Below are 13,738 nucleotides of genomic sequence, written 5' to 3'. Positions count from 1 at the left end.
TCTAATCAAAAAGTTCCGTAACCATGAACAGGGGACACATTACAGAGTCTGACGTGAAGTCAGTCTGATGGGTCGCTTCACTCGTCAGACGTCACTGGGACGTGGATCTCATTGTGCCGGTCATGCGGTCGTACCAAAGCATCCCAAAGCCTGGCCTGTTGTAGACCTTCTCTCTCATGCTATGCTTGGCGATGCTCATGTTTCTGCCTCACACTGCTGTAATGAAATAGGTAATTGGTTTCGTCAGAAACTGACAGGCTACAGGAGAAGAAAACCAGACATTCTTTGGGCTAAGGCACAGAGTATGCAAAACATTTGTAATGAAACACTATCATATAATGGCTTGTGCTTGTCAGAGAGTTATGTACCATGGTTTGGCTTCCTATAAAAACAGCAATGAGGAACATGTCAGGTACTGGCAAAGATAACAATATTTGGTCTGCAGTTGCTTAGTGGTAGTCGTACAATTGACAAACCAAATCATATCTGTGTGGTTCCGTAATATGAAAGAAACAAAACCAATTAGCACAAGGCTGGATGGCACAACACTTCTCATCAGACTTTAAGATGCAGATCTTTGGCCCAAAGTGGTAAAGAAAAAGAAGAAGCTTGATGTGAGTAACAAGGTGAATCATTTCAGTGTCGCGGGTACCTTGGCGTGGGGCTGCTGGTAGGTGACTCTGGAGCTGTTGATGAGCGGAGAGTATCTGAACAGCTGGGCCGAGCTGGCAGGGAAACGATGGCTGCCGCCGTTGTGCTGGTTCTGCAGGACGGCCGAGAAGCAGATGTGGACCGTGTCCTTCAGGGCCTTGAGCTGAGACTCCTGGTGGGGAAGAACAGGACATACCGCTCAGGAACCTGCCTCTTTATATTCACTTTAATTTTCACTTTCGCTTACTCTTCCTCTCAGAGAGGAAGATAGTAAACCTCTTTTACAGAGAGTCTCTGTAGAAGAGGTTTACTTTTCAGGCCAACCTATTCTCTCCAAAGAGAAGCATAGAATCAGTGCGATTCGTTTTGTTTCTGTGATGGCTAATTTAGCTGGTGCAGGCAATGACAAGAGGTGGCAGCCGGGCCTAGGTGACCCATTATAAAATGGTAAACAACCTAGAGACCTGTACAGTGATACGGGCCATGGAAGGTACTGTGAGCGTCCCAAGATAATTGAGTGTAAACAATTCTCTATATATACAGTATTTGGCCATTGCATATTTTATGTGTATCGATCGAGGTCTGATGTCTTTGTTTGCACATCAATCCGAATCTTGAATAAAAACAAGCAAAGAAAAACACATTTTTATAGCGATGCCTGCTACTGGTCGGAATACAATAGTTATATTTATTTTATTCAATGTTTTTATCCTACCCACACCCCAAGAAAATATGAGGAACAGCATCAGTTTCAGAAGGCTAGTCTGCATATTGAGACAGGGGGAGAGAGGGAGAGGGGGGGAGAGAGAGAGGGGCAGAGCTGAGAGCGAAGAGGGATATAGAGGGAGAGGGATGGTGGTTAGGGTTCCATTCACCTTGTCCAGCGCGGTCTTCTCCAGCTGCTCCTTGGCTATTGTTAACCTGTGCTCCAGATCCATGAGCTGCTGCCCCTGAGAGAACACAGTTTATTATAAACAGCTTTACTCACCTTGTTAACCCTTCTCACCTCCACCATCAGACCAAACACGCAGAATAACAAACACAATATTACTTTTTGTGAATATTTTGTTGAATTGCCTTGGTCCGACACTTTAGGGGTCCTTTATGAATACATTTTCCGATAATACTGTGTGCAGGCTACTGTTCTTTCTCTGGTAATGGTCGGGATCATTTAACCCATCGATCAATACATGTCCTTTAGTCTTTTAGAATATCCAGCGGAAAAATTATTTAATCCTTTCCCCAGGTAACGACTTTTACATCGTGTGGCAAATGTGTAACCATCTGGTTCAGAAGCTTAGAAAGTACACGGTTCACGAGACACACAACCCCCGCAACACAAAGTACAAGGTTCAGGAGACGCACACCCCCCGCAACACAAGGTACACTGTTCAGGAGACGCACACCCCCCGCAACACAACATCACCTAAGCCCCTTTATGTGGGGAGTGTATTACAAGGACTTGTGATCACTCTGCTCAACTAGAAAAAGGCTTTGGAGAAACCAGCTGCGGCACATTTACTGTTCACTGCGTGGGACTAAGAACAAGACTTATTTCCACTAAGTAGGGAGTGCGCGTTGGTGCCTTGAGAAGAACTCTTCATTTGTCATATTACCAGACTCTGGGAGAGGGCCAAGGAAGGTGAGAGTTTGTTACAGCCTCACTTTAATCCATGAAACCAAGCACACACACGGAAAAGGCCTTCAGTCGCCCTCACCCATGAGATCTTATAATAAAACCGACGGAGGTCTGTGAAAGGTCTCCAATTACATGTATGGATTAATTCATCAGCAAGAATGGGTATGATATTTATTACAGAAGGACATCGTTTTTTCGCCACCACGGCAGTCATCACCGGCTTTGGGATGAACTTAACAATGTGAGATTTTATGTTGGATCTTTTAGTGGCCTCTAACAATGATATAGAGCAGAGCTCCCCCTGGAGAAGCCAAGGTCAGACGGCCTAGGAGGCAGCAGGCGGGGATCCCAGGACCAGCCTCAGGGAGCCTCCGGGGGGTGGCACTCTGATTGATGGCTGGATGAAAGTTCTCCGCGTTTATATGTTCTGGATGTGATGGGGCCGTAGCTCATCTCTCTCTCCGCATGCACTGAGGTGAGGGAATCTTTCGCCGAGCTCAATTAAAGGACGTCAGCAACAGCCCGCTTTCGGAGGGTTTCTATGGCCTGATGGGATCTGGTTTTAATGCAATGCCAAATCCCCAAAAAGGTTAAGACAACACTTTGTTTTCAGGGAGGCCAGCGTCTCTAGCGAGAAGGGAGACAACGATTGTTTCTCGGAGTATAGCGGCAATCCGTCGCTGTCAAATTTAAGTCATCGGTAAATGTAAGAAAGCGGCGCGTTGAAACAATCTTATCCAGAGCAAGTGTTTGGCACGCGCGGCTGGTGGAGACCGGCAGGTCAGGCCAGAGCGGACGATGGCACGGCGATCTGAGACCCACTCTTTGTTAACTGGTCGCATCAGAACATTGATACGGAGGTCTCTGTGTTCTCCAGGGAGATTAAAGAGCTGAGATGAAAATACCATATTATAGAAACACCGACATTTCTTCCAAAGATGGCTATCGAGTTCACACAATAATGTGTTGAACGCTCTGTGTTCCCGCTGTATTTTGAAATGCGCAATGTGTTTTCATACGTGTCCCATATGTTTTCATATGTGTTTTCATATGTCTTTGGGTGGGTGTTAATAATTGTATGTGTTGATATGTGTTTGGGTGAATGTGTTCAGTTGTGTGTGTTTTCCTGTGTGTGTGAAGGGGGGGGGGGGGGGGGGGGTCTGTGTGTGTGTGTGTGTGGGGGGGGGGGGGGGGTCTGTGTGTGTGTGTGTGTGTGTGTGTGTTCAGTGGGTCTGTTTTGATTCCCTGAAGATGAGAGGCTCACCCCCCCCCCCCCCGTTGTTCTGCACTGAGGGCTGCGAGCGCTGAACCAGAACCAGAACAGGGACCCCATTACAGGAGGAGGAGGAGGAGGAGGAGGAGGAAGAGGAGGAGGGTGAGGAGAGGAGGAGGAGGAGGAGGAGGAGGAGAGGAGGAGGAGGAGAGGAGGAGGAGGAGGAGGAGGAGTGGGAGGAGGAGGAGGAGGGTGAGGAGGAGGAGGAGGGAGGAGGAGGAGGAGGAGGAGGAGGAGGGGGGAGGAGGAGGAGGAGGAGGAGGGGGGGAGGAGGAGGAGGAGGAGGGGGGGAGGAGGAAGAGGAGGAGGAGGGGGAGGAGGAGAGGAGGAGGAGGAGGAGGAGGGGGAGGAGGGGGAGGAGGAGGAGGAGGGGAGGAGGGGGGAGGAGGAGGAGGAGGAGGAGGAGGGGGAGGAGGAGGAGGAGGAGGGGGAGGAGGGGGAGGAGGAGGAGGAGGAGGAGGAGGAGGAGGTTGTGGGTGGGTCAGTGGGGCACCACAGGAGTCACTCAGAGGGACACGCTCACGCCCACCAAACTGCCAACTCCTATCACTGACACAGAGAGAGAGAGAGAGAGAGAGAGAGAGAGAGAGAGAGAGAGAGAGAGAGAGAGAGAGAGCTGTGTCTGGGCCGCGGTTGATGGCGTGTCTGTGCTCTCGTGTCGTGACAGCTTCAGAGGAGGAGACGTCCTGTCGGCTCAGGGCTGCTCGCTCTGGAGGAGTTTTAGTTCTTCTACAAACTTTAGTCCATCAACAGAGCTCCTGATTGGCCCGAGATAATAGAAACCATCACTGAACAGCCTTGTGTCTGTGATGAGGTGATGGGTTCAGTGTCTCCATCTCTAGTTATCCCGGGATCACTCCTGCTTCAAATTCTACTCAGCACACGATTGTGTTTATTCTATTATGGAAATTGCATTTCGTGCATTAAAAAGCTTATTCCATGACCTCTCAGGAACACATTCTAGAAGATTATGGTTGAATAAATAAGGGAAACTGAGAAAGAGAAATTATCTATAATTGAGGAAAAAGTTTTGATTCATTTCTGCTCCACTTAAAAGCTACTGTAGGTAAGGTTTTAGAGCTGTAATTTAAGTGTAATTTGTTCCAAATGCCAAAGCCATCCGTCAGCGATTAGCAATGAAATGCCTGGTGAGGATCTCCGTTGTGGCCGGCTGCCTCAGCATGAGACCCTTCCATCCAGACTCCTTCACTCTCTGTCAGACTGAGCTGTCCCTGGAGCCACCCAGGGTTCATCAGAGCTCTCCCCAGCAGGGGGGGGGCCTTACTCTCGCTCGCGTTACGTCTGAAACTGACAGATCTGGCAGACATCTGTTTGTGACGGAACCGAATCGACGTCTGTAAGAGTGAACCGCTATGACAGACTGGGTGTGTTTGATACTGGGGTGTGTTTGATCATGGACAGAGGTGCGTTTGATACTGGGGTGTGTTTGACCATGGACGGAGGTGTGTTTGATACTGGGGTGTGTTTGATCATGGACAGAGGTGTGTTTGATACTGGGGTGTGTTTGATCATGGACGGAGGTGTGTTTGATACTGGGGTGTGTTTGATCATGGACAGAGGTGCGTTTGATACTGGGGTGTGTTTGACCATGGACGGAGGTGTGTTTGATACTGGGGTGTGTTTGATCATGGACAGAGGTGCGTTTGATACTGGGGTGTGTTTGATCATGGACAGAGGTGCGTTTGATACTGGGGTGTGTTTGATCATGGACGGAGGTGTGTTTTATAATGGACTGAGGTGTGTTTGATGGTGTGTTGGATGATGTGTTTGATGATGGATTGGGGTGTGTTTGATGATGGACTGGGGTGTGTGTGATGGTGTGATTGATGATGACTGGGTTGTGTTTGATGACGTGTTGTTTGGGCGACACACCACCAGTGGATTTGAATATTTCTGAAGAAGTAATAGAATAATTTTCATTTCATCCTAATGCGTCTCAGGACTGTGAACCTTTCTATGCAGCATATTGTTTTAAAATTTTCTGCTCTCTTTTCACAAAAATAATCCTTCCGACAGCACCTTTAATTAAATTCCTCCAAAGTAAAAGTTTGAATATTGTCTATAAAAATAACCTCTTATTATTCTTTCAGTGATTGTGCAGGTGAGTCACAGTAGAAGGTGTTTGATCTGACCCTCAGAGCCGGCCTGTTGCCTCAATGTGCCTGACCCCTGACCCCCCTGGTGTTGACCCCTGACCCCCCTGGTGTTGACCCCTGACCCCCTGGTGTTGACCCCTTACCCCTGACCCCCTGGTGTTGACCCCCCTGGTGTTGACCCCTGACCCCCCTGGTTTTGACCCCTGACCCCCCTGGTGTTGACCCCTTACCCCTGACCCCCTGGTGTTGACCCCCCTGGTGTTGACCCCTGACCCCCTGGTGTTGACCCCCCTGGTGTTGACCCCTGACCCCCCTTGTGTTGACCCCTGACCCCCCTGGTGTTGACCCCTTACTCCCCTGGTGTTGACCCCTGACCCCCCTGGTGTTGACCCCTGACCCTTGACCCCCTGGTGTTGACCCCAGCCCGGTGGCTCCTGACCCCTGACTCCCTGGTGTTGACCCCAGCCCGGTGGCTCCTGACCCTTGACCCCCTGGTGTTGACCCCAGCCCGGTGGCTCCTGACCCTTGACCCCCTGGTGGTGACCCCAGCCCGGTGACCCCTGACCCTTGACCCCCTGGTGGTGACCCCAGGCCGGACAGAGCGGACGCATTCTGAGTCTTCGCCGGAGGGGAAACCACGCGCCCCGTCTCTCTGGCGGTCTGGGCCGACCAGAGGCCGCGGGTCACTTCCTGTACGTGGGGCGCGGCGCATTGTTTGCGGTGCGATGTTTGACAAGTCAAAGAGCGACGTCAAATTAGCTCCTCCACGGCGCGAGCAAATCACCTGAGCCCATTACCTTTAGGGCTCAATGAGAGCCGAGTGACACTGATGAATAGGGTTGTTTTGGGCCGAGCGAAGGATGCAATTTAGTACCAACGATTTACGGTCGGTGATACCGGCAAAACATTCCATGGATCACTCATCCAGCGTCTAGACAAAGGACCGGTGGCCGAGGGCGACGCTTCCCTCAGCCAGCCGCCGCGGCCGCCGGCATCTGGCTGAAGGCCGAGGCAGACACGCCTCTATTTTTAGCCATTCCGAAGTGGCCTCATAAAGGAGGGGTCAGGGAGGGCGTATTATACATTTTAAAAGTGGCGAAATGTCAACGTGCATCTTCGGGAACTTAACTCGACAAACACGCTCGGAAAGGTCAGACGTCGGAAGAGAAATTGTCAATAAATAAGCCGGGAGGTTGCAGGAACACGGGAACGCCGGGGCCCAGTGAGGCCGGAACGCCGCAGACGTCGCGTTCCGATGCTAATATATCCGCGGTCGTTCCCCATCGTCACCGAGACATAAATCCACAGTTTGGTAAGTGGCAATTTGTGCTGATGTTCATAATAAATGTCCTCTGTATTGAACGGTTGCGATACATAACGTCATTTGCAATTCATCCCGGGTGAATTTTCCAACGGCTAATGCATACTTTCCTATCTGCATGATTATATGCTGTCAACACCAGCGCTTGTTATTGGGCTGCAGAGTGACGGGGAGAGGAGAGGAGAATATAGCGTTTGACATTAGGAGCGCTTGCTCCCTGCACCGCTGTAGCCTGACTGGAGGGGACTCTGGAATTGCAAATTGAATTAATTGGCCTTTCTGCGGGGCGGCGGTCTCAAGGTGACCGGCACAACCTGTTGGTCCGCCACCACACAGCCGTCGAGTCAAGCTTACCTTAAAAATTAAATCCTTTTTCCCGTACCGGAGTTCCTTCAGTTGAGCCTGGATTTTTTTGGACTGCAAAGGAAAGATAAGGAAATAAGTGTTAGCTTATTCAAATGGTGGAATTGGTTTTAGATCACAGTGTGGGATTCAGCGGGCTGTGGCGGGAGCCTCCTTTGTGTGAGTTCTCCAGGTCCTCGTAAGGGAGAGAAAATATCAAATCTCCCCTTCACTAAACTGCAAAGCCCACACAATGAAGCAGTCATGGGCCGGCCGTCTGCCCACTGTCCTCTCTCCGCAGTCCCACCTCTGTGTGCGCCACACGCACACTCACACGCACGCACAAACACGTACACACACGCACATGTTACACACACGCACAAACACGTACACACACGCACATGTTACACACACGCACAAACACGTACACACACGCACATGTTACACACACGCACAAACAGATACACACGCACACTCACACGCACGCACAAACACGTACACACACACGCACAAACAGATACACACGCACATTTTACAAACACGCACAAACACACGCACACTCACACGCACGCACACACACAAACTAGCACGCACAAACACATACACACACGCACACTCACACGCACGCACACACACAAACTAGCACGCACAAACACATACACGCATCCTCACACGCAAACAAATACACGCACACTCAACTACATGTATACGCACACGCACGCACCCTCACACGCACGTGAAAACACATACACGCACACTCCCACACACGCAAAAACACATACACGCACACTCCCAAACACATGCACACACCCTCACCCCACACATGTAGCGATGAGGCACAGCGCACAATGTGCAAGAGCACATCCAGGGGTTCTCCTTGACGTGGTTCTGGCGCTGCATCACCGCTGGCTGATGCAGCGCCAGCCGCAGACTACACAGAATTACATTTAGAACGAGGAGCAGACCCCCGCCCGCCGCGGAGGAAGGAGCCGCGCTCGGAGGATTCAACCACGAGGTGAGCAGAATGTGTGAAGAAATAAACATACATTAATAAAAGAGAAGAGGTGAGTGCGGCCGTAAGGACGGTACTGAGAGAGTGATTCAGGAGTGGATGGAAGGAAATTAGGCTCTATCTAAAAGTCCCTGTTTAACAAATATCACCCTGAATAAAACATGGCATCATAATGTCCTGGTAACCATGCCCTCTCCAGCAAATACACAATGAGAAATTGTTTCATTAACTTGTGCTTTTTGCTCTTATGTCTGAAATAAAATAAATACACAAAATAACAAAATAATACTGTTGATTTAAATACTGGGCGAGGGAGACAGTAAATGCTCTGTGAGAGAACAAGATGAAGAGCTTTGAAGAGCCTTTTCATTCTCACTGTGACTCAATCTCCCGGAGCAGCGAGGAACAGGACTGGTAGCTTCTCCCCTCCAGGGTAACATCATGTTCCATTTGGAGACACGGTTGGATAATGCATGCGTCATAGGTATATCGTCAATAGCTCTCATCTTCACTATTAACGAGGGGTAAAGCTCTTGCACAAAATAATTAGAGTGACCTTACTGACATCTACATTTTGTTTATTTTACTTCTTTAGTCAATAAATTAACGAAAGGCCATTTTTAATAAAAGCCTGCAATTGTTGCTTTGGCAGATCTGTTCTTCATAGCAATTCATCACAGAAAAATTGATGAAACTCGCTATATTCCAATAAATACATGCATTCTCAGAAACCTTTATTAAAGGCAAATAACATGCAGAGTCATTGTGCATTTTGTGTAAACAAAAAACACTAAATTCCATCTATTGTCGATAACACACTCTGCAGTTACGACCATCGGTGATGCTAGGGAATGCATTCCACAGCAAAATGCCTTTGTCTCTAACTATATACTATTATACTAAATCCCCACAGTAACCTTCCCTCACCTGCTATCTGAGCTGACGAGCTGGCTTGATGCTTGCTTGACTCTTGTCGACATACGTTTCCCAGCCTTTACGTCAGGGAACCTGAACGCACCCCCGCGTTATGTAAGACCCTCCCGACCAATCAGTCAGTGAGTCTGACGTACCACGTTTCTAAATGGAGCAGTGTTTCCCCGTTAAAGCTCGTACAACCCTGGTATAATTAACCCTTCCCCAGCCCCCTCACCTCCTGGCCCGGAGACGCTCTCTTCTCGTCTGGACAACGCGCTGTGCACCACAGCCGTTCATTTGTGTTTCTTCATAACGTTTCTGGTTTATGGATTTGATTTTTGTTTAGGGGACCTGCTGGGTTTTACCGCCTTTTTACCGTCTGCCCACAGAACTACCAGCCTCATAAATGATAGCGCCGCCGCCGCAGCCAGGAACAGCACTAAACGAAAAGATAACCAAAAGTAAAAAAAGGAGAAATAAATAGTAAAGCGTGCAGCACCTCTCCTCCGCTCCTCCTGGGAGCGGGATGAAGTGTGTCAGCAGGAGGCAGGAGGCCTGAGCTCCATAGATCAGGTGTTGGAGACAATACTACATGACAGCTAACTACAGGTAGAGCAGCTGTTGGCTGCGTGCGGCCGATATCCCGGCAACGCGCTGAGCCCTGATTGGTGGTTGTCTGCGCTACAATGTTCTCCGTTTGATACACGAGTCCTCTCCCTCGTTACACCGACCTGTTCCTCCACTGGAATGCATTTGGATACGGAGAACCGATTCTAGTGTTGAGGAGGAGAGGTTTGGGCTGCGCTAGAAGTGATTAAGGCTCAGATATATATATGTGTATGTATATACACATATATATACACATATATATATAGTTATACACATTGCGCATTTCCATTAGCCTAATGTAAGGCTCTTCTGGAGGGAGGGGTGGAGGAGGCTGAAGCCTCTGAGATATTTATTTGTTTTGTCGACGTCGTGCTTTTGGGTACCGCTGTTTGAACACCTGAAGCTCAGCAGCTCTGAGAGGCTGAAGGACTGAGCTCCTCACTGCCAGCTCTGGGAGCCGGGACGCACGGGGCTATACCTTATGGTGGCCTCATATTCATATCGCAGATTCAACACTGCAGTAATGTAAAGTAGTAATGATAATTATTATAGTCAATAATTCATTGCATTTATATAATGCTTTTTAAGGTACCCAAAGCACTGAACAGTGAGTATATGTGACACCTCACCCACCCACAGGGTGGGACAAAACAGCACCTACAGGGTGCGCCACCCACAGGGTGCAACAAAACAGCACCTACAGGTTGCACCACCCACAGGTGCAACAATACAGCACCTACAGGGTGCACCACCCACAGGGTGCCACAAAACAGCACCCACAGGTGCAACAATACAGCACCCACAGCCTACAACGCTCAGCAGTAACAGAACGCTCACCAGAAACAGAACGCTCACTACAAACAGAACGCTCACCAGAAACAGAACGCTCACTACAAACAGAACGCTCACCAGAAACAGAACGCTCACCAGAACACACCAGAACGCTCACTACAAATAGAACCCTCACCAGAAAAGAACGCTCAGCAGAACACAGCAGAACGCTAACTACAAACAGAACGCTCACCAGAAACAGAACGCTCACCAGAAACAGAACGCTCACCAGAAACAGAACGCTCACCAGAACGCTCACCAGAAACACAACGCTCACCAGAAACAGAACGCTCACCGGAACGCTCACCAGAAACACAACGCTCACCAGAAACAGAACGCTTACCAGAAACAGAACACTTACCAGAAACAGAACGCTCACCAGAACGCTCACCAGAAACAGAACGCTCGCCAGAAACAGAACGCTCACCAGAAACAGAACGCTCAGCAGAACACTCACCAGAATGCACCAGAACGCTCACTAGAAACAGGACACTCACCAGAAACAGAACGCTCACCAGAAACAGAACGCTCGCCAGAAACAGAACGCTCACCAGAACGATCACCAGAAACAGAACGCTCACCAGAACGCTCAACAGTAACAGAACGCTCACCAGAACGCACCAGAACGCTCACCAGAACGCTCACCAGAAACAGAACGCTCACCAGAACGCTCACCAGAACGCTCACCAGAAACAGAACGCTCACCAGAACGCTCACCAGAACGCTCACCAGAAACAGAACACTCACCAGAACGCTCAACAGAACGCTCACCAGAACGCTCACCAGAAACAGAACGCTCAGCAGAACGCTCACCAGAAACAGAATGCTCACCAGAACGCTCACCAGAAACAGAATGCTCACCAGAACGCTCACCAGAAACAGAATGCTCACCAGAACGCTCAGCAGAACGCTCACCAGAAAGAGAATGTTCACCAGTACGCTCAGCAGAACGCTCACCAGATCGCTCACCAGAAACAGAACGCTCAACAGAACGCACCAGAACACTCACCAGAAACAGGACGCTCACTAGAAACAGAACGCTCACCAGAAACAGAACGCTCAACAGAACGCACCAGAACACTCAACAGAAACAGGACGCTCACTAGAAACAGAACGCTCACCAGAACGCTCACCAGAACGCTCAGCAAATGGCTCACCGGAAGCCGCCCTGCTCAGCCCCAGAGCAGCCCTACCATGCAGCCTTGGTTCTGCTTTGAATGCATTCCTTTGTGGTTCTAAGCTAGCGTCAGCACATGAGCCGTGTTGTCCTCCCCTTAACATATTCAACCGCTGCCTCTACATCAGAGGAGAGCTAATGTCAATTAACTGAAACTTCTTTGTCAGCACAGCGGTAAGACGGTTATTGGATGTAAGAGAGTCTCTGCCCTCCCCCTTTCCCCCTGACCTCATGTTCACACAATCATCTGCCCCCCCCCCCCCCTCCCCCCTCTCACCTGATCCCTGGAGGGACGGGGGGGGGCATTGTATAAGCAGGTCATTCATGCGCTTGATGAAAGGGAGATAGACAGAGGGAGAGAGAGAAAACGAGAGAAAGATAAGAGCGAGATAGAGAGCGAGAGCGAGAGACGTGGACGATGTACAGCATGTCTTTGCCCCCCCCAGGAGCCGGAGCCATCGCTAGGAGGGCCGGGACTGTGAGGAGTTGAGGCTGCTGGGAGTGATGGGACACACAGCCCTGGGACCGGGCGTGTGCGTGCGCCGTGCGCGTGCGTGCGTGGGTGCGTGGGTGCGTGCGTGCGTGCGTGCGTGCGTGCGTGCGTGCGTGCGTGCGTGCGTGCGTGCGTGGGTGAGTGGGTGTGTGAGTGGGTGTGTGGACCACATTAGCATTTTCTGGCTCTTTCTAGCTTCTAGATTCAAGAGGAACTCAGAAGTGTTGATATGGATTCTCTACTTCTTTAATGTATTTAGTGATGCTGTGGGGCTAACCTCAGGCGGGGTCTCGTGGAGACCCCCACCTGCTCCATCCCGTCTGTCCTTCTGTGAACAGACAGAGGAACAGAAGAGAACTGCAGGACGTGCCTCATCTCAGGATGAACCTCAGATCAACGTCAGCGTGAAGAAGGACTGCATGGATGGAAAACCAACCGAAGACAATCCCATGATAACAAAGCAGCAGCGATACAAGAGAAGACAGCATAACAGACGGCCTTCACTGCCTGAGCCTATTCAGTCATTCAGAAAACCCTTGAATAGAATCAACTACCTTTTATGTCTATTCACAGGTGGTGTTGAAACAAGCTCCGTTGTAAACACTTTAGCAGGCCCTTATTCAGCCTTAGTAGCCACTATCATGTGTAGTAGCCACTCCAGTGACTGCAGACCTCACAGAGCCACCTCCTCTGAACGGATGTATTGAAACAACTACTCCTGTACTACTGAGAGACGGTGCTCTAAGGCGCAGCCCCCCGCCCATCAGAGCTTATTGTCCCGGTCTCTGGGGGGGGGGGGGTGAGCACTCAGAGAGGAGGGGGTAATCATAAGACCCCTACAGCCCCCGACGCAGCCTGTTTACAGCCAGACCACGAGGAAGGCCTGGAGAGAAGAGTGAGCTCCTCTACAGAAGATTACAGGTTAACAATTGTTATAACTGGGATTAGTGGTTTCTGGTTTACCGCCAGTATCCCCCCTAGCTCAAAGGCTCTTCTTTAGACTGGCCGGTTCCGGTCCAAACAGGTTGGAGGAGAACAGAACGCTAGCTCAACGATGCCCCCTCGATCAGCTATCATCTCTGACGGTGTCCTTCACCGACATCAATAGTTTCCAAGCAACCGTGAGAGAGAGGGAGGGAAGGAGGGGGGGAGAGAGAGAGAGAGAGAGAGAGAGAGAGAGAGAGAGAGAGAGAGAGAGAGAGAGACTCTGTTCTGACTCTGTTCATCCGTCCATCATGACTCCACCTGCCAGCCTTATGATGGGGGCTCTCACAGAGGTCAGTGGGCCTCATTATACCGTGGCCCGTGGTCATGGATAACATCTAGCTCTGAGAGGAGGAGCACTCATTCAGAGACAA

General features: G+C 50.1%; 1 protein-coding gene across 2 annotated transcripts in view; it reads right to left on the bottom strand.

Moving 5' to 3' along the window:
• The window catches only part of luzp2 (leucine zipper protein 2), a 111,163-nt gene that overhangs the window by 15,665 nt on the left and 81,760 nt on the right, over nt 1-13,738 (bottom strand). For both annotated transcript variants that reach the window (XM_030377870.1, XM_030377869.1), the window contains exons 7-9: nt 7,356-7,418; nt 1,527-1,601; nt 653-823 (exon numbers count right to left, since the gene is read on the bottom strand). In XM_030377870.1, coding sequence (XP_030233730.1) covers nt 653-823; nt 1,527-1,601; nt 7,356-7,418 — 309 coding nt within the window. The remainder of the gene's footprint in view (nt 1-652; nt 824-1,526; nt 1,602-7,355; nt 7,419-13,738) is intronic.

Source organism: Gadus morhua, chromosome 14 (genome assembly GCF_902167405.1).
Source record: "Gadus morhua chromosome 14, gadMor3.0, whole genome shotgun sequence".
Lineage (NCBI taxonomy): Eukaryota > Metazoa > Chordata > Actinopteri > Gadiformes > Gadidae > Gadus > Gadus morhua.
The sequence above is the reverse complement of the archived record's forward strand: the minus strand, read 5'-3'. Positions and strand labels throughout refer to the sequence as shown.